General features: G+C 41.5%; 1 protein-coding gene and 1 long non-coding RNA gene across 2 annotated transcripts in view; one reads left to right on the top strand and one right to left on the bottom strand.

Annotated features, from left to right (window-relative positions):
• Positions 1-23,177, top strand: part of TLN2 (talin 2) — a 148,030-nt gene that overhangs the window by 64,180 nt on the left and 60,673 nt on the right. The window contains exons 13-24 of the mRNA XM_053988590.1: positions 896-997; positions 3,768-3,844; positions 5,447-5,627; positions 7,004-7,117; positions 7,763-7,871; positions 8,547-8,755; positions 8,898-8,996; positions 10,067-10,234; positions 10,365-10,659; positions 11,571-11,737; positions 12,827-12,955; positions 14,399-14,512. Of these exons, the coding sequence (XP_053844565.1) occupies positions 896-997; positions 3,768-3,844; positions 5,447-5,627; positions 7,004-7,117; positions 7,763-7,871; positions 8,547-8,755; positions 8,898-8,996; positions 10,067-10,234; positions 10,365-10,659; positions 11,571-11,737; positions 12,827-12,955; positions 14,399-14,512 (1,764 nt within the window). The remainder of the gene's footprint in view (positions 1-895; positions 998-3,767; positions 3,845-5,446; positions 5,628-7,003; positions 7,118-7,762; positions 7,872-8,546; positions 8,756-8,897; positions 8,997-10,066; positions 10,235-10,364; positions 10,660-11,570; positions 11,738-12,826; positions 12,956-14,398; positions 14,513-23,177) is intronic.
• The window catches only part of LOC128813455 (uncharacterized), a 32,017-nt gene continuing 20,482 nt past the window's right edge, over positions 11,643-23,177 (bottom strand). Inside the window, exon 3 of the long non-coding RNA XR_008439043.1 lies at positions 11,643-11,729. This is a non-coding gene — a long non-coding RNA (uncharacterized LOC128813455). The remainder of the gene's footprint in view (positions 11,730-23,177) is intronic.

Below are 23,177 nucleotides of genomic sequence, written 5' to 3'. Positions count from 1 at the left end.
ATTCAGAGGACAAGGGATTTGTGTGGCTAGGAGACTTTGAACAGTTTCTGTACTGTAAGTTGTTTTATCTCTAATTTTCTAGCCTTATGGAGTCACTGAATCCTCAATTGGCACATATTGTAGTCCAGGTTCAATCTGTAGTTTGGTGCTTCAGGACAGGCCAGTTCCTCAGAAGTACTGTTCAAATCTTTCAACAAACCACTGTTTGAATCTGGTTTGTGCCTAACTAATGAACCAGTTAAGAAAGTATTATCATTCACACTTGTGTAAATAGTTATGATGCTTGTCACTCATAATGTACTTTGTGACTTGCAAGATACAAACATAAACAAAGTCAGCTGGCTCATTCATGTGTTTGATAATTATGAATTTAGAGAAGCTTCATGAATGTGATATTTTGCTAATTATTTGGTCAATAGGAGACCACTGCAACATACATTTTGTATATGAAAAGGTTGTTTGAAGTGATGGAGCAAGAGGCAGAAGCTAGAAAATTGCATTCACTTGATACATGTGCATCTAATTTCCAGTTGCAGGGATGATTATGCTCTAGGATTGAATTCTAAAAAAAATGTTCCTCATCCTCAACTGACTGAATCTGATAAAGTTAGATATGAAGTATCTCTTGGGCATTTCAATTTATGAAACATTTGTGAGTAAACTGAAATAAAATGCATTTTTCTCTCTTTTTCTCAGTCTTGCATACAGACTTAGAATCTTCTCTCCTCTAGAACTTACAGGTTTAGAATCTTGGAGTTTAACTTACTGTTGTATGTAATAAAATGTCTATAGAATTTCAGAATTTGAATTTTCTCACTCATATTTGGTAGTGTTTCTTCATTTACTTACTTTGCACTTTCAAATAAGTTTTGGGGTTTTTCCCCTTTTTCTTCAGGATTTTGGTGAATATCAGGAAAGCTATTACTCAGTACAGACCACTGAAGGAGAACAGATCTCTCAATTAATTGCAGGTTACATTGATATCATCCTAAAGAAGGTACAGTATTAACATCCTCGCATGTAGCAAAAAAAAACAATGCAAAAATTCAGATATGTGCAAACTGCAGTTTTTCTCTCATGGAGTCAGTGTTGTATCTTCTGTTTTGATGTTATGTATTTTTACCTGTAAGTAAGGCACTGCTTCTGGAAAAATCAAGGCTATTTATTACATCCCTAGCATGTGTCAGGCTCAGTGCAGCACTCCTGGGCTTTGTTTTTCTGTCCAGAAGGTGACCTCATGGCTGTGAGTGTATATCCAGGGAAGAGTCCAAAGCTTCAGTTATGGATTTTTAAGCTATAGTGATGAATCAGATGGGAAGAAATGACCTTCGAAGCAGTATTTAAAACTACAGCCAGGACTGCACAATAGTTGTCCAGGTGCTCTTGTATATAATGTACCAAAGCTGAGAAGGTTTTAGGCCAGAAAAACAAACAAAAAAGCCCCAAGAGTACATTGCTTTAAAACCACCGGGATTAGTAAAGCAAAGAATTAGACCTCAGTTGTGCAGAGAGGGATAAAATCAGTGTTTCTGAAGAGGTCAGACTGCCTTGAAACTTGTTTTTATAGAATGTGCCTGGCAGGAGAGAGGAAGGGCTGATACGAATTTCCAGTATTCAAAATATTCCCAAGCAAGCAAGTGCAACAGCAAAAAATGGCAAGTTTGCCAACAAACATGGAGCTGAATGGCCCCATTCTAAGCATGTTATATAGAAAAGTGAGGTGTTCCGAACAGCACTGATTCATTATTGTCAAAATTTTACTTCATTGACATTCAAACTACATCATTCTTTACTGTAATAGATTTTTAGCAGCAAGAAATCACGAAGTTAAGTAGCCCAGAAGAATTTATTGCCTTTATTTGTGTGAGCAGTGTAGGATGTAACATTAAGGGTTATGTAATAAAAGGTTGAGGAGGATTGCCAGAATTCATCGCACAGAACTCATCACACAACTTTTTCTCTGAGGCTGTCAGGCTCAGGTTTAATAAACATCAAATAAATTGCCGGTTTCTGTAGATGCTTTAAAACTTGATTCAAAAGTAGCATTTTTGTCTAGTGCCAAATGAAAGCAGCCTTCTGTCTTGATAGAATACAAATGTGCAAATTTCCACTCCCAGCTCCCAGTTCTTTGAATTTTTTTCTCTACCATCTGCTGACACAGCCAGTTTGAAATTAATGAATTAGAAACAGGTTAAATCCTAAACACCCATGATACATATGAGAAGCTGCAGTTCATAGTTGTGAGCCCACATAATCTCTGTAATGGATGCATCAAAGTGGGGTTTGTTGCTTTCAGTTGCATATTATTAATTCTTGCTGTGGTTTGGATTGGCCTAACTCATTTTCTCCAGTGTGCATTGATAGGTACATTTTTTTTCTGCTCAAGTGTTACTAGTATAGTGTTCCTTCCCACTCCACCCAACCCCTCATGTCCTGCAATTTTAGTGATAGGTCATTAATTAGCTGACAGAATACCCAGAACTTGAGTAGTATATATCTAAATTAAAAACAGTCCTTTTTTTTTTTTTTACTTCACGTTATTACAGAAGTAAAGCACAATCATGACTAGAAATAGGGAGTTTCAGTTCATGCATAGAATCAAACTCTAATAGTAAGAACTTCTTTCTCCAGAGTTGTGTATTCATATAGATGTGCATGAGGAGTTCTTCTTGAATGGAAGGTCACAGTGGATACTCCTCTATTTATATTCATCTATATGGACTCAGACTGCAAATCATGTAGCAAAAGGGAAAACACACAGTTTCTCTGCACTAGGCAACAAGAAGAAATAGACTCTTTTTATAAGGCACTATTTCTATGATTTGTAGTTTCCTGTTGTTTCTAGTGGTTTAGACTTACTGCCCTTAGGTATATTTACAAATCCCTCTTAGCACTAAAAAACTCCTGCCTCAGTCTTCAGCCTGAAGTCAGACTGTCCTGAACTTTAAAGTACCTATGATAAAATGGCTTGGAGACAGTATTCAATTTATTGTCTTTACTTGTGGGTATGTATTTCCTACTGGTAGTGATGCCTTTTTTGGACTAGAAACAGAGGCCAGACAAAGTTAAAATAATAAAAGTGTATATATTTGATGAAGGACCTTCAGGTATATTAAGGGCAGACAGAGCCTCCTCAAGGGACTACACCCAAAATGGATGATGGTCATGAGTTTTTCAGACAGATATAAGTTTGGTCCATTTACATATCAGGGGTTAATCCTCCAATTACAGCTTCAGAAGATGAAGTCGTATTCCCCCAGTTCGCTCCCCCCAGCAGTTCACTTTTGTTTATACTTTTCGGGGCCTGAGGCTGTAGGGTGTCCTTGGATCCCAGGCCCAGAGGGACGGTTTTGTCTGACCAAAATGTGAACACAGGTAACTAACATTTTATATGGAGTTTAGAGTTATGCAGTATTGCATACAGAATTTGAAAAATATAAAGGCTAAAATCTTAAGGCATCAGTAGGTAGCACCATACAGTAACACTTCAGCACTTTCCTTATACCTTTGTTCAAAAAGGCACCAGCAGTTTTTCCTTTACATGCTTCGTCTGCCAGGGTTTAGAACCTGGGCTGTTAAATGCTGAGGAGTACCTCTTCTCTGGGAGAGGTTGTATTGTCACTCACTGCCCAACAGCAGGGTGTTCAGCACCAGACAAGGCTCTGCAGGTCATTTGTTTACATTTGTGATAAATGGCAAGGAAATGGTGGAGAGAAAGCAAGAAACACCGCACATTGTTTAACTTATCTTTTTTTCACCCCCTCCAGAAACAAAGTAAAGATAGATTTGGGCTTGAAGGTGATGAGGAATCAACCATGTTGGAAGAATCTGTTTCACCTAAGAAGTGAGTGCATGCAACAGGAGGAAATAGTCTGTTTTTAAGTGTGCCACATTTAGCTGTGCCAGCTTTTTCAAACAAAATAGTACAGTTATTACTATTAAAGAATGGTTTTCTACAGAATATTTCAATAGAAGGAAGTACTGTCCCCAGGCAATTCAGCAGGCTCCTAGCTTCATTCAAGGATTGAAGAGCAGATATTTGTCACAAAATTGTTGGCTAGGGCAATCTGCAATGGCACCATCAACTTGACTCTTGAACAAAGGCACTCAGGCTGTAATTCAATAAAATGCTGGCGCAGAGAGGGGGATAATGAAGCAGAGCTGAAAAGTTGTAGTATTTTTTTTTTCATCTTCATGTATGATTTACAAGGTTTTAGTTGCTTGTGTCTGCTAGTTCCATGGTTTCCAGTAGATTTGACACCTGTCAGTTTAGTTGTACACTGTGTTATGAGCAGAGCTGGCTTATTTCACCAGCCAAACCTATCAGATGTGTGGTGTGGGTAGGGGAACGGGTTTGGTACAAGTAGGTCAGGTTATGGTTTTAAAGGGAGAGTAACTGAATATAGGGAAACACAGAACTGTAGAGCTGGCCACACTCTTGAAAAGGAATGTCAAATCTTTCTGTGCAGTGAGCCAAGAAGAGATTTGTGACACTATAAGCTGTAATGAGCCACTCAAGTATTTTCTTGGAGCTCTTGAGGGTGGCAATGTCAGCAGTGTGTATGTGAAAAGTCCATTTGATTTATTGTTAAGCCTACGGTTTATGTGAGATAGATTTGTTAGGTATTTCATGTGGTCTTATGGGAAATTTCGTCTTTTGATGAATCACACATGTTCAGATGTGCTTTATTTTGACACGGCCCTTTCCAAATCACTTCCAGAATATACTGTTAGTTAAGTGCTGTGCAGAGAAGCCCAAAGCTTGTAGTAGATAGATACAAGATTCTTTCATAATTGAAATCACTTTTTTTCCCTCAGCAGAGTGTTATTGTTACAGCCTGAATTTCTGTCAACGCTTCTAGCTATTAAAGGTTGAATCATGTTTAAATATGAGCAGTATATCTGGCAAGGCAGTTCAGGACTGTGGATGGCAGTAACTTTATTTATTATTCTTCAGTCCAGTATCTGGGGGACTGCCAGATTATTTGCAAGTACTATGTGTGCTTGTTTTATAAAGGGGAAAGAATTAAGTTTTATCCCAGTTCTAGGTAGTATTTGCAAAAGATCTCCACAAGGTTCATGCTTCTATTTTGTATTGATCAGCCGGTGGTACAACTGAAACAAAGCCGTTGTTATGCCATAAATCTTGTTCTGGTTCTGTCTGCCCTGTGTCTAAAAGGGATAAAGCTATTGTATCATGTTTAACAAAACTGCACATTGCCGTCTTTCCTTGGTGCCTGCTCATTAGTGCTATTAATAACTGATCTGCCAGAAGCCCCAGATTATCTTTTTTCCAGTATGTTAGAAAATGGTTAGAAAGAAAAACCATAAAGTTTTTCAGCTTCTCCAAACGTTGTGAAATGCATTTTAAATCCTAGAGGAAGCACAGCTGACAGAACTCCATTTGCAGGAGCTGACTAATTGTGTGTTGGCTGCGTTTTGCCAGACCCACCATCCTGCAGCAGCAGTTTAACCGGACTGGGAAGGTGGAGCACGGCTCCGTGGCCCTGCCAGCTGTGATGCGCTCTGGCTCCAGCGGCCCCGAGACTTTCAATGTTGGCTTCATGCCTTCTCCTCAGCAGCAAGTCACCACTGGCCAGATGCACAGAGGACATATGCCCCCTCTGGTGAGAAACCTCCTTGTTTTGTGTGTGAAACCTGTCTGTGCAGCAAATAGTCAGAGTGTTATACACATTTCTAAGACCAGGAATCCTGGCTGCAGTGTCCTGACTGTTCTACCAAACATAAGTTGTGAGTATCCCTTAAATATTTAGTGTGTCACTTTTTGATTTATTTCCTCATTTTCTGTAAAGCAGGCTCTTCCAGCCTTTACTTATAAGTAGTTAAAACTAGTATTCAAAGGGAAAAAGAAAAAGGTTTAAAGACTGGCAAAAGTAAACAGTATTAAGGATACGGCTTACTTCTAGCTTGTCGCTAGCTCACCAACTTAGAAATTTTTAGCAGGTTTAAAGCTGATAGAGCTTTTTTGCATTTAAATTGAGAGACTTTCACAAGCCCTAAACAGCATTTAGAGAATATACTCAGTGCTTAAAATCATGACATATTACTAGAAGTATAGTCTATGTAGTGAATTGACCTTGGCTGTTTGCCAGATGCTTGTCCAGCAGGCACTCCTACTTCTTGACTAAAGAAGTGTGTATGGAAGATATATAAGATTATAAAAAGCTTTATATCTGTATAGGTCAAGATAAAGACAGGGAGATTATCAATTATGATCATGGGCAAAACAGAGTCAGCTTGGAGAAAATTAATTTAATTTTCTGTCAATTAAAATACAGTTGGATGGTGAGAAACAGATGAAAACTAAAAATTCTTCTCACTCTCCCCCCTTTTTTTACTCAAACTCAATTTCACTCCTTCAGTTCTGACTGTTGTACTCCTTGCTCATGAGTGCTCAACTTGTAACAGTCCGTCTCTGCTTCTTCTTGCTCCTCACACTTTTCCCCATCTCCAGCATGTCCTTCCTGTGGGCTGCAGTCATTCAGGATAAACTGGATCCACTGGGGGTCCCCTATGAACTGCAGTTCCCTTCAGGAGAACCTGCTCTGTCACCAGATGACACAAGGAAAAACGACGCACCACAGCTTTGGTCACGATGAGGAGACTAATTTATTTTCTCTGACTCCAATCTTTCATAGTTCTCAAAAGGTGCCAGTGGATTGGAGGGTGAATGTGCCACCTCTCCAAAGACACTGGACAAACTACCTGTACATCAAATTTCTCCGCCTCTATGAAAGAGTGCAAAACAATAGGTTGTTTACAGAAAGTTGTGTGGGAAAGTTCTCTACAAGAATGTAAACTCAGAAGGCTTTAGAAAACTCTTGAAAATCAGGGCGACACTGCTCCAGCACTGGGCTCCTTCCTGGCAAGGCCCTGCTCCACAGCTCCCTGCTGTCACTCAGGGTCTCTTCATGCACATGTGGCTTGTGCTTGAAATGCCCTCTGGAGCACAGCATAGCCATTGCCTTGCTCTGCCTTGCAGACCTCAGCTCAGCAGGCTCTGATGGGGACCATCAACACCAGCATGCACGCGGTTCAGCAGGCGCAGGCTGACCTCAGTGAAGTGGATAACCTGCCACCTCTGGGGCAGGACATGGTGAGTTCTTCTGATCCACACAGAAATGAGCCTCAGGGCTTTGGGTTGTTTACAGACCAGTTTAGTCAATGTCCCCAGATCTAAAGTGATATTGCTAACACTCTTAAGATGGGGTAAAACTTTTGTGCTCTCTTTAAGGAATTCACATACAGTGGTTCAGCTCACTCTAATCAGTCTCCTGAGACCAGATGTAGCAGATTCCTTGCATAAACCTGCCTAGAATGCTATTGTTTTGTGGCATACGAACAGTTAAACACAAACTATGGGCAGTATTAATGGTGGGACTTACTGCCTCTCAGAGACAGGGAAAATAAGAACAAAATATGATTCTGTTGTTCATGATCCAGGTTAGGGCAGGGGAACAGAGCCAGAGGGTTATTGCTTATGGGGGACTGTCAGTCAAGAGTGTTTAGCCTTTCTTATGGCATTTACCTTAAAAGGGCAGCTGTTGAAATGTGAGAGCAAATCTGTAATGAATGAATCAACAGAAGAAAATGCTTGCATTCATATTTCACTTTAAGGGCCTGCTGCTTGCCTTCTGTTTCCCTTTTAAAAGTTCACAAAGGAATGGGATATGTACCTAGTATCTTGCCTTAGAGAACCTCACTGCAGTCCTTAATTCTTCTTTTCATTATTGCTCTTCAGGCATCAAGAGTTTGGGTTCAGAACAAGGTTGATGAATCAAAACATGAAATACACTCTCAGGTTGATGCAATCACTGCAGGAACTGCATCTGTTGTTAACCTTACAGCAGGTAAATTTCAATGGGAAGGATTTACTTGCAGTCTCCTAACTATTTGTTAATCTAAATCAAGTAATATATGAACTGAGTATGGGGCAGCTGCAGAAAATTTTCTTTAAAACACACCAATAGCTAAGTGCATTGATGTGTGGAACAAACTTGGTGTCCCTCCCAACACAATTTTTTCTAGCTTCAGTTTCTCTAAAGGTGTAACAGTCAGTGAAGATAAAATGTAGCTTGCTTATCCAACAGAGTATTTGCAAGGTTACTACAAGAAAGCATAATTGATCTGGGAGTTGTTAAGGAGAGATTATGTTTTTATTGACAGTGGGCTTTTCTTCAGCAAATTACAGGTTGAGGGAGCTCCGAGTGGCTTAAAGGGGACAAGACTGTATTGCCTTAGGTTCTTTTAGTATTGAAGGAGGCTGAAACTGTGGACTTGTCAGCAAATTGCATTGAATGAAGAAACGTTCTATTAGAGGATGGATTATTGCAGAAGAAATGTAGAAATCAGAAAGTTTATAGCAATCTAATGTTTTTTTAAGTGACACGTTACTTAGTAGGCATTGCTTGGCTGTCTTGAAATGTCTCTTTTATCTCTCACCAGAGTGTAGCTTGTTGTAGCTGCTGCTGTTTCCCTTTTAGCCACTAAAGCATTCTGATCATTGAAAAACATTTGCTCTGCAGGGGACCCAGTAGACACTGATTACACTGCTGTGGGATGTGCAATTACAACCATCTCCTCCAACCTCACTGAGATGTCCAAAGGCGTGAAACTTCTTGCTGCTCTCATGGATGATGAAGTTGGAAGTGGAGAAGACCTCCTGAAAGCTGCTCGAACCTTGGCCAGTGCTGTCTCAGACTTGCTGAAGGCTGTGCAACCTACTTCAGGAGAGGTGAGTAAAGAAAAACTTCACAGGTTCCCTCTTTTTGGCCATATTGCTTGCACACTAATGCACAAGTTCCCTGAGGAAATACGAAATGCAAGTAAAGCTCATTTTCTTTGAATTAATGCATTTCACTGCTACCTCTTCCCAGCCTCGCCAGACAGTTCTGACTGCAGCTGGAAGCATTGGACAAGCCAGTGGGGAGCTACTGAGACAAATTGGAGAGAATGAAACAGATGAAAGGTTCCAGGTAATGAGGGGGTTGCTTGTCACTGTCAGAACAGTGCAGTTTCGTAATAAGGAGGTCCCTGCATAAAACCGAGGCTGCTCAAAGTGTGGTTAGAAAATGCTGAAGTTTCTCTATACTAATTGAATCCATTTTGAAGTTGATTTTAATTACACAATCACAGAATGCTGATTTCATAGGAACCCCTACTTTGTTTTGTGCATCATACAGATGCTTCACGGAGAGCTTTTTCCACTTCTTTTCTTCTCATTAAATATAATGGGGTTTATGTAAGTGTTTGCTGTGTCTGTATGTATACATGTAAACATGTAGAAATTAATAAAATTTTTTGGTAAACTGAGTAGAAAAAAACCATTGTATTGCAAACAAAATTTCTTTAAGTTGAATAGCAGCACCAATTACAAAATCATAATGTCTTATGATTTAAGTGTTTGCTGTTACCAGTTTAAAACCAGTGCTCTTAAATCCTCTGTAAAAAACATGTGTAGATTTTTTCATTGAATGCCAAGGACATGTTTGCACCAGAACCAAGGGAAGGTACTGTTCAGCAGCAGATAGACCTCTGGAGTGCACTGTGTGCAAGGTGTCTGCTAGTACAACTTACAGGCCATTTTTATCACTTCATCCAGCAGTGAATCTGTGAACTTCATCAAAATTCTCATTTGTATTCCTAGTTGAATATCTCTATTATAACTCTTGGCTAAGAGTAAGAATTTAAGCATTCTTATCTGTGTTATGGAGTCTTGGAGAAAGTGGGTAAGGAAAGGTATGGTTTATCATATCTAAAAGCAAAAGAAAAAGTAGTGGGTTTGGTTTTTGAAATGCAAGATTTTCTGCCTGCTGTGAAGTTGAAATTATAAATAAGTGTATTGGAAGTACTTTCTTTACTGGAAAGCCAGGTCATTTTAACAGTAGAGGCATTAGGAAGATTCCATCCTTCTAAAAAACTGAAGTATATGGATGGGATTTTAAGTGGGGAAATGGGAAGAAATTATTTTAGTTTAATGACTACAGGAATTAACACCTGAGTGTGTTTTAATGTTGCAGACTGAGTTTTCCTTTTACTTTACCAGGATGTTCTGATGAGTTTGGCCAAAGCTGTTGCCAACGCTGCTGCCATGTTGGTGCTGAAGGCCAAGAATGTAGCACAGGTGGCTGAGGACACGGTGCTGCAGAACAGGGTCATTGCTGCTGCTACCCAGTGTGCACTGTCTACTTCCCAGCTTGTGGCCTGTGCTAAGGTGAGGCAGTGGTGTTTGTGAAGGGGCACAGCATCATGTCCAGTGAGCGCTGCTCTGTGTTCCCAATGGCCTTGGGAATGGACTGTTAAAAAAGCCTTTTCTGAGTGCTCTGGGTGCTCTCCCCATGCAGGTGGTGAGTCCCACCATCAGTTCCCCAGTGTGTCAGGAGCAGCTGATTGAGGCAGGGAAGCTGGTGGACCGCTCAGTGGAGAACTGCGTGCGGGCCTGCCAGGCTGCCACGGATGACAGCGAATTACTGAAGCAGGTGAGCGCGGCTGCCAGCATCGTCAGCCAGGCCCTCAATGACCTCCTGCAGCACGTGCGCCAGTTCGCCAGCAGGGGGGAGCCCATCGGACGCTATGACCAGGCCACAGACACCATCATGTGTGTCACCGAGAGCATTTTCAGTTCCATGGGGGATGCTGGTAAGTTCCTTCCAGGAGCAGTAGCTTGCCACGGTTCACATGTGCACCTTTCAAGTCAAGAAAATAAAAATTCTTCTCTGTTTTCTGCTTCTAAGCTTGTGCTGTTGTTATGGGTAGTGATCCAGCCCATAATATAAACATCAATGTGCACATAGCTGTGTGCTAGATGGAGTAAATATTCAGTGAAAACAGTCAAGACCATGCTAAATGAACACTGTAATATTTGTCTGTTTTCTGCCACTGCTTCACTTCATAGTATTGTATAGCAATTTCTCATCTCCAAATAAGAAGACAGGCACCTGAGCAAATACTTCACAGTGGCTGGTGTTACTATGCATAGATTTTGTTGCAGGTTTTTAAACTTAAATCTGCTTTTTCTTCTGAGGCGTTTCTAAAAGGTGCAGCTTCTGAAAAAAGAACAAGATGTTTTTGGCTAAAACCATCTTAATGGTGCTAAGTGTTTTCTGACAAAGTTCTCAGCTTATATTAGACAAAAGATAATTCCCTAGAAATACAGGAAGAAGATGGGTAATTTTTATTGAAGGAGTGAAATCTTGGCTGTGATTTGAAGGCAAAATTGTTAGTCTTTGCTGGGATGGGAGTTTCCTTGAACTGTATATTCAAAATTACCTAAAAATACTGATTGTGTGTTTTTGTCTTACTATCTATATTGCAAATACTATGCTTTTTTTCTTCATCTCCACTGTAGTGGTTTCTGTCATTTATATTGGGATCCAAGATATGTTTATGAAACTTTCAAGTTATATGTGTATATATATGTGTATCATTTTCAAGTGAAAAAATACTTCAGCAAATGTAACCTCGTTTTTGCCTTGTGAAACGATGCTGAGTTTTGAAACCAAGGCTGAAATGCAGAGAGGAGAAGGTAAAGATGCAGCTGTGCTCCCCAGGTGAAATGGTGCGGCAGGCGAGGGTGCTGGCTCAGGCCACCTCCGATCTCGTCAATGCCATGAGGTCCGATGCAGAAGCAGAGATCGACATGGAGAACTCCAAGAAGCTTCTGGCTGCTGCAAAGCTCCTGGCAGATTCCACAGCCCGCATGGTTGAAGCTGCAAAGGTACCAGGAAAAGGAACTGTCAGCTTAAAACTGTAAGGCTGTACACAATGAACAGAGGGTGTGTGGGATTTAGAAATAGGATCTAGCTGATAGTAAAGGTGGTTTCTCTTATCCTGTAGGAGTTTGGCATTTAATGACTTACCCTAGGTACGTTCCAAAACCCAATTTATTAGCTACCTGGATTGTTTTGGTTTTAAAATATCATCTTGCTCTGCTTTTGCTTTCCTGTGTGCATAGTGGTCATGACTCAAGCCATGTAGGGCAGTTACCACCAGCCCTGAGCCCTGCTATGGTCCAGAGTCTTGTAGCAGTGCAAATGGAACAGCAGAACCACAGCAATCTCTTACTGGAGTCATTACAAAGCAACTCCCCTCTGTCTAAGAAACATTCTTCACCTGGGGAATCTTGCCTGTGTTGTTCCCTTCCACATCCTTCCCTCCTTGTTTTCACAAGAGACACAAATATCACAACTTTTCTTCCCTTTCTGTGCTGGAAACCTGTTTCAGTCTGCTAGGGAGGAATATATGCTTTGAATTGTTTCCCAGATCCTGCACTGAAATGATTTTTACAGCAGCAGGGCCAGCCATTCTTGCTGGGACTCCAGAAGGCCTGTGTGCCTGGCTGCCTATCCTTGACTTTCAGTATTTTCTGACTTCAAATGGAGAAGATCTGCTGTGTTAAACTTCAAGTTTTGGACTGCAGTTGCCGAAAGACTTATTGAATTGGGAATTTTAAAAACTGGGTTTTTTAAAAAAAACCTATATTCATACAAGTACATTATTTCAGATCAAAGGAGAAGCAGTTGAAAAAGGCTTTTTTCCCAAACACCTGAAGTGGTGTATGAAGCAAATGTTCAGCTTTCTTCTTCTAAGTACCAGACATAGACAGTAACAGCTTCCACTAGAAACAGACTTTCTGCTTTGAAAGTTTTGTAATACTTCAGTGTTCTTCTAACTTTCCTTATGACAATTTAAGGAAAATAATGCTGATGTAGCAGATGCTGTCTGAACTTAAGTCTTGATGCTCATCCACATTTTCTCCATTCATTTTTACTCAGACTTACGGTTTTTGCTTGGAAATTTTGTGCAGGGAGCTGCAGCCAATCCTGAAAATGAAGACCAGCAGCAACGTCTGAGAGAAGCAGCTGAGGGACTGCGGGTTGCTACAAATGCTGCTGCACAGAATGCCATCAAGAAGAAAATTGTCAACAGATTAGAGGTTGGAAACCATATAGTGAAAGATCTAAGCAGAGAATGGCAGTGCTGTAAGCTCAGTTCCAGAGTACAGAGCTTAGAATTAAACATATCAGTATATCATAACATTATCCTCAGAAAATTAAGTAACTGGTATCACAAAAGTGGTAAAGTGGCGTAAGGATTTGACTCAGAAGACATTTGATGGTGGCTTAGTCCTAAAATTAAACAGCTGAGTTGAAATGGCTTCATTGCTGTGTTAATTTATCTCTGTGGTGTGCCATTTACACACAGTATCTCTTGGTGCCTTTACTAGGATATAGAGTTCCAGATGAATTTCTGTACAAAGTTAGTTGAATCGCAGCATGTCCAATTAAACTGGGAAATTACTCAGAGTCAAGAACAGAAGTGGAAGTAAAAAGATATATACTATCTAGTGGCCCAGCCAAGAGGGAGAAAGGCAATTTAGTAAGGAGAAAATACCATGGCAGTTTGTTTTGTGGACAAAGTTTGATCTTCATGTTCTCAACTAAAATGAAGAAAAGGCAGATTAAAAAACCCAAACTTTTCATAGTTCCTAGTTTACAACTGTGATTTTTGCATTAGTCTGATTCAAATGCAGTAAGGTGATCAGGTTCAGAAATGCATTAAGTTCCTCTAGAACTAAAAAACAGGAGTACTTTAGGAAATAAAGGCTGATGTCTGTAACTGCATTCAAGTTTTCTTGGATTTTCTAACTGCATTCAAGAAAATTTTATACAAAAAATATACTATGTTTTGCTGTTATTACATATACTGCCTTAGAAAGGAATAATATGTGTAATAAACTTCATGCTTGCTTCTATTTAGTGGGCCAGTTAGTGTTCTACAACATGTTGAAGTACCTTGAATAAGTTGTTGAATTTTTATTTTTGTAACAGGGAGATGTTGATAATAACATTTGAAGAAGGTCTTCAGAATGCTTTTGGCCTCAGAAGTAGCAATATTTTGTACCTGTGTGTCATTTTAGGATCTTTGCTTTTGCTGTACAGCAGTCTCAGCAGAAACTGGCTCCCTTGGGCCCTGGGTCAGAGGTATCAATGTAGCAGTGTGCAGCACTGCGTGTGCTTTGCCTGTTTTCTCTGGCCTTCATAGGGAGCTCATTGTTTAGACCATTTTTGCTGTTTGTAGTTCACTTATCTTCCTCCTGTTGAAACCTAAGCTGTGAAAGACTAAGGGCATAGAATGCTTTTAAGTCTGCCTTTTTCTTTGTTGGCAAATCAGAGATGGGTAACAGTATTCAAATCATTTTCACCTTGAGAGAAGAGCAATGGTGGTCAGTTGAGGTATCCTTAGGGCAAATCAAATTAAGGGATAAAATGTATTAATTTGTCAGTGTTGTTACTGTCAAAGTTACCTATAGTAATGTGTGTTTAATCCTCTGAATTACTCACTTTTAGCACTGATTTAACTTTCTTTTCCTCCAAAGATTGCAGCTAAACAAGCTGCAGCTGCTGCTACTCAGACTATTGCAGCTTCTCAGAATGCAGCTGTTTCCAATAAGAACACAGCAGCCCACCAGCAACTTGTGCAGAGCTGCAAGGTAAACACAGCACAGCCCATGACAAATAACTCTTGAACTCTACTTTGTGGGGAACTGATGAGGATCACCTTCTATAATAGTGTTGCAACCTCAAAAGAAGCTTTAAGAAAAGAAAAACAGAACAACACTGTATATGTTCATGTGCATGGATTCTGGAGAACTCTCATTTACTGTATTATCCGTGCACTGCTGTTTGTAGGGCTTTGCAAAGCTGACCTACTGTTGGTGCCATGTAAAACTTGTAAAACATGTAGAAGTGTTACACACACTTTAGAAAAGGATGCACAGGTGTGTAACTGCTCAATAACAGCCAATTCACTTGAAGTAAGTACTTTTACGACAAGTTTTGATACAGATCAGCCAGTGATGGAACATATGCAGAGCTGTACTGGAAGCACTGTACAGAGGGGTCCAGTTACGTAGAAATTTGTGATTCTCTGACTGTGATTCTAAGCCTTGGCTCTGCATTCAGTATATGAGTGTGATCTACAGCAGGGGAGTAGCTTCATGATCATCAAAACAGGCTGTTGAATCATACATGCAGTGAAATAGGACTGAGGTCTGTTGTGGGATAAAGGTAACCTTTGGATTTTCTGTAATGGAGGATGGAGTAGGAACAGTGATTTATACTATAATGGAGTGAAATTCTTATTTAACATATCAGTTATATAGTTGGTCACATAACTGACAACTGCTCCTGCTATTCTGATGTTCCACCTCTGAGCAATTGGGACCTTTAATGTCACCATAAAAACATAAGTGACAGACCTTACAGTGGGGTTACCATGATTCCTAGCTTGAAGTTAAAGCTGTAACATCACAGATTTCAAGGTCTGCCTGAAGTCAAGCACATTTTTATACTTCCAAGCTAGAATTCAGAGTCTGATGAGAAGCTGTTTCCTTTTGTGTTTAAGCCATATTTGCAAATGACAGTAGAATGCAGAATGATTTTCTTCTGCATCCAAGGGCATTTATTTGGGGAACAAGAACAAAGCCATTAAAGATGGTGTAGTTAAAAACCTATCAACATTCTGCAATTACTTCTTGTTATGGTGCAATCCTAAGAAATGTTGGAATTAAATAAGATAGCTCAAGTATACTTCAGAATTGTGTTGTAGAGAGCTGCTATTTCAGAAAGACTTTTTTAAAAGTGCAACCTGGTAACTATTGTTTACTGTTCGTTCTAATTTTGTCTTGATGCTCATTTATCAGATGACAAAAAAGATTCAGTATCTACTTTTTTACGTTTTTGTGGTGGTGGTAATTTAGTATTGCACTGCTGAAGTGTTATTGTGAAATGGATGGACAAGGCCCATTAATGTGGACAGTTCAGGAATAAAGTTTTAGCAATATATGCTTGCAAATGCTCCAGCCATGTGTAAAGTTTGTGCTGCTGAAAGCCGAGGAAAAGTAAGCTGAGTTGCTTTGTGTGTAAAAGAGAATGTTTTTCTGAAAGCAGGACATTCTCTTGAAAAAAATCTTTCACCTTCACTACTGGCATTTGAATATTCAAAGGAAATAATTAATACTTGATGTACACAATTCTGCATAAAAATCTTGGATTGTCTTGTAGGAGCCTTTAACTAATAAGTAGATTGAATAATGAGTTCTTAAATAGAACATCTCTAAAAACGTCCTATTGTACATTAATGTGGTTCCATCTGCGGGGATTGCTGGACTCCAGGACGGTTTGGGTGGGTGGTAACGAAGGATCTCTGAGGCCCGGTCTTTAGAGCATAGGGTTTATTATAAAGGATGAAGGGCCCTGCTTAGAGTTGCTAGCCGCAACTCGTGGCAGGCCCGGGGAGAGCGGGGGGAGAGAGAGGGATGGTGCCAGGTGGGTGTCCCAGCAGGAAGGTCCGAGAGAGAGAGCGTTCGGTCCCTCGGCCACACCTTATCAGGGGGCTTCAAGGTGGGCTGGGACAGGACTTGGGCCAATGGGGTTACAGACATCGGATACTTCAGGGGAGGGTTACAGGTATGGGATGAACCATACATTGGGGGGTGAGACAGGACATTCCATTTGACCTTAGGTTCTATCAGAAAGGGGGGATTGCATTATTGTTTTCGGGATGCTCAGTAATGAAGGTTTGGTATTTCAAACCTCGTTTTCATCTCGATATCTGTATTCTCTGATTCTTTTGCCAGGCCCTCATATTTATAGGGCCTTGCTATTTCATCTTCCCCAACATCTCCCCCGTTCTGATGAACAACTAAGATGCTAGATACTGTCTTACTCATTATGTTCTGCACACACTGAAGTATACAGGGTACTGCTACTAAAACTACAATTATCACTATCAGAATAATCAAACCTACTTTACAGAGTTCCTTTAGCCAAGGTGCAAAGCTCCAACCATCAAACAAATCGTCTAGCCAGGATGGGCTATCTGTTGTAATTTGGTTAGCTAAATCCCTCAAATTTTGTAGCTGTTTATGAATGGAAACAGAATGGTCAGACAGATTCATACAACATAATCCTTCAAAATCTTCACAGCCATGTCCATGTGCTAGTAAAAGAAAGTCAATAGCAGCTCTATTTTGTAAAGTGGCATGTTTCACTGCTTCTTCATCTGTTAGCAAATCACTGATTATAGTAGAGGTAGCATTTACTTCTTTACTGAGCCAACACCCTAACTTGTTTAACTGTTTCAATGCAATCGAGGAACTTATCTGAGGTAGAAAAACACTTATAAGAGTCGATTTTCCTGAGCTCCAAGGGTGAAAATCACTATCACAGTCGTTCTCATATTGATGTCCCCAGGAGGATCTAATCCTCCTGCTTTTCTTTCTTACTACTCTTTTTACACTAGGAGCAATTATTGTAAGTTGCCCCATGGCACAAGGGCCACCATCTATCTTTGAAGGTATACCTTGCCAGGCCCTGTCTCCACAGATGAGCCAAATTCCTTTAGGAAATCGAATAGGAAGTTTGTTAAAACGATCTGCGTAAGGCTCATCATATATGAGAAGCTTAGTTTGATTGCACCAAGAGGTTATATTGCTATAAACTGGGTGATAAGGGGTAACGTTTAAATAAGGGCCGCCTTCACCTAGGAAATGAAAGAAGTAGCAGGTGTCCATAGTTAATGAGCCTAGGATTTCTAACTCTTGAAGGTCAGATTTATCAATTTTAGAATTATCAATATACGTTTGGTGTCTTTGGCTAGGAGTGGGAGATACGTGATGATCGTCATATGGCCAGTATTTGTCAAGAGTAACATTATCAAAACCTTCTGGAAGAGGTACCCCAACTAAGCAGGTTGAAAAAGGTTTGTCAGGGCTTGTGTCAGATAGACAGATGGTATCAGAGCCTGCAGACTTGGCTAAAGCAACCCAGACATTCGTCTTTGGTTGACTTACAGGTAAAGCTTCACTACAAGAACTAAAACAAAAGAACAAAAGCAACATGCACGCGCGCAAACGATAAAACTTCATTCTTTTCTTGAGCTGTTCCTGGCAGATCACTTTCTCCTGATGATTCTGCGCAGCTCAGGTCTGGGTGCTTGCTTCTTGGTTTGTACTTGTGGAAGTAGTGGCTGATGTGAGGGTGTCAGCGGGCTTCGATGTGTGGTAGGGCTTCACGTTCTTTGCTGGGACCCACTTAAGTCCTCCACCTGTGGAAACACATGCAAACCCCTTTCCCCATGTTATAAGATTGTATGGTCCTTCTATTTGTCCTGAATCTAAGTTTTTAATCAAAACTGGGGGGTGCTCTTTTAGTTTTGCTTTTTTGTTGTTCAAAAAGTGTCTGTAAATGGGGGGGTCAGGCTCTTCTGCAGAGCTATTTAGAAAATTGTAAACATACAGAGCCTTATTCAGCCTCCTTTGAGGTGCAGCCTGGTCTTCTCCCCCTTTCTGTTGATCTAAAATGCGTTTCAAGGTTTGATGTGTTCTTTCTATTATACCTTGACTCGTGGGAGAGTAAGGAATGCCAAATGTATGGCGAACACCCCAGTCATTCAGGAACGCAGCTAATTCTTGTGAAGCATATGAAGGGCCATTATCTGTTTTGATTTCTTGGGGGACACCCAAATAGGAGAAAGCTTGTGAAAAATGCTGGCAGACATGCTTAGCTGTTTCTCCTGTATGTACAGAGGCAAAAACTGCGTTTGAGAATGTATCAATGGAGACATGGATATTTTTAAATTTCCCGAAAGACGGGTACTTAGTAACATCTGTTTGCCATTTCTGTAAGCTCTCCAACCCTCGTGGGTTGGTGGCTCCTGAAGAGGGGACTGGCTGAACATGCTGACAATTTGGGCAAGCCCGTACAATATTTTGTGCTTGCTCTAGGGTAATGCGAAAGTCTCGTTTGATTGCCTGTGCATTTTGATGCAAAAATGCATGACTCAATTTGGCTTGTTCAATAATGTTAGGTAAGGTGGTTGCAGCAAGCACTGAGGTGGAATTTTCAATGCCTGCTGCACCTTCCTCATCAGACGTTGCTGATGCCAGTGCATCAGCTCGTGCATTTCCCTCTGCCATGAATCCTGGAAGACCAGAATGAGCTCTGATGTGAGAGACAAAATAAGGATTAATTCTGTGTGATAAAGTTTGATAGAGACAGGTGAGCCAAAGACACAACTTGTCGTTGTTCACATCCTTTAGAACAGATCCTTCAATTCTCTTAATAATATTAGCAACGTATGCCGAATCAGTGATCAAGTTGAAAGGTTCTGGAAAGAGCTGAAATGCTCTTACAACTGCTGCCAATTCGACAATCTGAGGGGAACCTTCAACTTTTTGAACATCCTGTTCCCAGGACTTAGTATTTTTATTTTGCCATGTAACAACCGAATTGTGCGTTCGCCCTGACCCATCAGTGAAGATAGTGACCGCATCTAAGGGTTCTTCACTGATCAGGGGTTTTTCTTTGTAACATAATTTAGCTTTGATCATTTTGTGTGATGGATAATGAATAGAGCAAGTGCCTGGGAAATCGAGCAAAGCATACAGCAGATCTTCTGATTTTTGCATTGCCCAGTCAAAATAGGCTTTCTTCATGGGCAAATATATAATTGCAAATTCATGACCTGCTATAGAAAGAAGCCTTGCTCTGCCTTTGATGATGATTTGAGACATCATTTCTAGAGGTGTGAGGATTGTCTTTGGCGACCTGTAAGAAATAAAAACCCATTCAATTATTAGCAATGGATCTTTGTGAGAGGAATCCCATTGAAAAATGAGACCGCACAGTCTCAGCTTTTCTCCTAAAATCGCAAGGAAAAAGGGTTTATCAGGAGCACAGCGATGTGCCTGCCTGTTCTGCAGAGCATCAGTAATGTTTTCCAGGGCCTTGTAAGCCTCTGGAGTGAGACATCTAGGGGATCTGATGTCATTGTCCCCTTTCAACAAATCAAAAAGTGGGGAAAGTTCATCAGCAGTGATTCCAAGGACAGGTCTAACCCAATTAATTTCCCCTAAAAGCTGTTGTAAGTCCTGCAAGGTACAAACATCAGTTCGGATTTGTATCTTTTGAGGAGTAATAGACTGTTCTGTTAGTTTCCAACCTAAATACTTCCAGGGAGCAGTCTCTTGTATTTTTGATTCGGATATTACCAGTCCAGCCTTTTTGATCTCAACAACAATACAATCACGGGTCTCTTCCATCTGTTTTTGTGTTGGTGCTGCAATGAGCAAATCGTCCATGTAGTGGAGAATAACTGACTGTGGGAACTGTGCACGGACTGGAGACAGCACGCGGGCCACAAAATATTGACAGATAGTCGGCGAATTTCTCATCCCTTGTGGCAAAACTAACCAATGGTATCTCTGGAGTGGTTCTTGTAAGTTTGTGCTTGGAACGGAAAAGGCAAAACGAGGAGCGTCATCTGGATGCAGTGGGATGTTGAAGAAACAGTCTTTTAGGTCAATGATTACAAGTGGCCAGTTTCTCGGGATCATAGAAAGGTTGGGCAGGCCAGGTTGGAGAGGCCCCATGTTCTCAATTACTGCATTGATCTTTCTGAGATCATGTAACAATCGCCAAGTGTCAGAAGTTTTCTTATGGATCACAAACACAGGTGAATTCCAGGGGCTGTTAGTGGGCTTAATGTGGCCTTTTTGCAGTTGTTCAGCCACTAGTTTTTTGAGGGCACTCAGCTTATTGTCTGGCAGGGGCCACTGGTCGACCCAGACAGGGGTGTCAGTTTTCCAGGTCAGTTTCAGGGTGCTGAGTGCTTTAGTGGCCCCTACGAAAAACCCAGTTCAATTTTTGCTCCCCATTCAGAAAGTAAGTCCCTTCCCCACACTGTGATGGGTTTCTGCACTACATAGGGACGGATTGACGCTCTCTTCTTGTCAGGCCCTGTGATGTTGATCAAAGATTCACTTTGCAAGCAAGGAGTGACACCTCCAATGCCTGTGAGAGTACCTGGGGGAATGACCAACTTCCAGTCTGTTGGCCAACAGTAAGAAGAGATCACAGAAACATCCGCCCCTGTATCAATCATCCCCTTGATGTAAACTTGAACCCCACCATTTGACAATTCACAAGTTAGCATTGGTCGTTGCTGACTTATGTGTTGAACCCATAGAACTTCAGGATTTTCAGAAGCAACGGGGAAACAGCGTGGTGGCATTTGATCCATAGTCCCCATAGGCAGTGCTATAGCAATAGCTATAGGGGTTCTAGGTGGAATATGCAACGGGGGGTAGCAGGCATTGGCTAGCACCAGTAATTCTTCACTGCAGTTAACAGACATTACACAAGGCAAAACAAGCAGTCCCAAGATGCTATTCCTTTCTTTACCAACAACTAAAAAGTCTTGTCTTTGTTGTGAAGGCCCAGTAATCCCTGTTGAAATATAGTCATAGCCATCATCCTTTAAAAAGGTTGTTGGCTTGGAGGTTGCCAAAGTGCACCAGGTCCCTGGGGGTAGTAGGCTTGGGTCATAACTTGGGATTGTGCTGGTGATGAAGCGAAGAGCTTCTGGGTCGGGGTATTCACAAATTTTGCCTCGGGGGCTTGGGGTGCCATTACTTGTTTCATCGCGCGATGGCGTTGCGCGCTCACCTTGGAGTTTTTTGGATTGTATTTCCTGCTTACATCTTGTCTGGATCGACACTGCCAGGCGTGATGTTTTCCCTTCTTGCAGATAGAGCAGCGATCGGTGGCTTGTGCACTTCGTGCGACCTCTGGGCAATCCCTCATGATGTGGCCAGGTTTTTTACAGAAGTAGCAAGGTCCTGGAGGCGCAGCAGCTTGCATGACAGCTACAGTGTTGTCTCTTTGCTGGGAACTTAGATGCAAGGCAGTTAGGATTTCAGTAAGTTTTTGGTCTCGTGCTTCTGCTTGTGCTGCTTGTGCTTTTGCTTGCGCTACTTGTGCTGTAAGAGCCCTTTCAATTTTCTCTCCTAGAGTTTCTCCAAGTTCATTTACTCGAACTGTTGCTACATGCTGTGGGCTCCCAATTTTGCTGCAGGCATCAATCATTTCAGGCACTGTAGGTCTTTCTTTTCCCAGGGCTTTGATGACTCTCTTGCATTCCACGTTTGCATTATTTTCAATGATGTCCCGTATCACTATTGGACGGGCTATATCATCACCGCATTGTCTTTCTGCTGCTTGGATCACCCGGTCCACAAATGAGGTGAATGGTTCAGATGACTCTTGACTAATTAGATTGTAGGCTTTTTCAAAAGTTCCTGCAGGCTGAACTTGCAAAAAAGCTTTGCGAGCCATCTTTTTTATGTCATCTAACACCATTCTGGGTAAATTCACTTGATTTTCATTCTGGTCATCAGGTGGATCACCTATCAATTTAGACAGGGTGAGGGCACGAAGGTCTGCATCAGTACATTGTCTATAAGTGTTTAGTACCCCTGTAAGCAGTCTCTTCCATTTAAGTTCCCATAGTATATACTGTGAGTCTGTAAGAATTATAGCAGCAAGATTTTTACAGTCATTTGGTGTGAGTGTATGTCCTTCCAGGGTGCTTTTCAGCAGTTGTCTAAAATATGGAGAGGAGATACCATTGTCCTTTATTGCTTTTCGCAATTCTTTCACCTCATGAGATGGGATAGCTGTCCAAGTTCTGGGACCACCGGCTTGCTGGCTGAATACCACAGGCAGTGCTATAGGGTTTAGGCTTTCCTCTTTGCAAATGTCACGTGTTATTTGATTCCAGTCTGTCAGTTGAAGATTGTCAGAACTTTTCTGGGGCTTTTCTAAATTTGTGATTGATGCTGGTGGCTTTTCAGCATTAAGAGGGTTGGCATTTGGAAATGCAATACAGTTCTCCATGTGTGTCACATTCGACCCTCCCCCTTCTCGTTGCACGGTTTGTGTGCTTGGTTGTAGTCCAGTCCTGCTTGGGTCAGGTGCAGGATGCGGTGGCTGCAGCACGGTACCCGGTGGCGATGGAGGCAGGTGAAGGGTGGCTGGAGGCTGCGTCTGCGCAGGAGCTGCTGGTGGCTGTAGCGTTGGGGTTTCCAGAGGCTGTGCGAGGCGCGCTGCAGTGGGGGCCACTTGTGATGAGGCTGTAACAGGCTCCGGCTGGGCTGGTGGTGTGGGCGGAGACACTTGTAGATGCGGTGATCCCGGAAGTTGTGGCGGCGCGGGCTGGTGTCCTGCGGCTGGAATTGGGAGCGGTGGTGCTGGCGTGGGAGGGCACGGTGATGTCGGCTGGGGGTAGACTGCAGCATGGAGCGTGTGGGAACC

This window comes from Vidua macroura, chromosome 12, assembly GCF_024509145.1.
Source record: "Vidua macroura isolate BioBank_ID:100142 chromosome 12, ASM2450914v1, whole genome shotgun sequence".
Lineage (NCBI taxonomy): Eukaryota > Metazoa > Chordata > Aves > Passeriformes > Viduidae > Vidua > Vidua macroura.
Note: the sequence above shows the minus strand (reverse complement) of the source record. Positions and strands in the feature narration are given on the sequence as shown.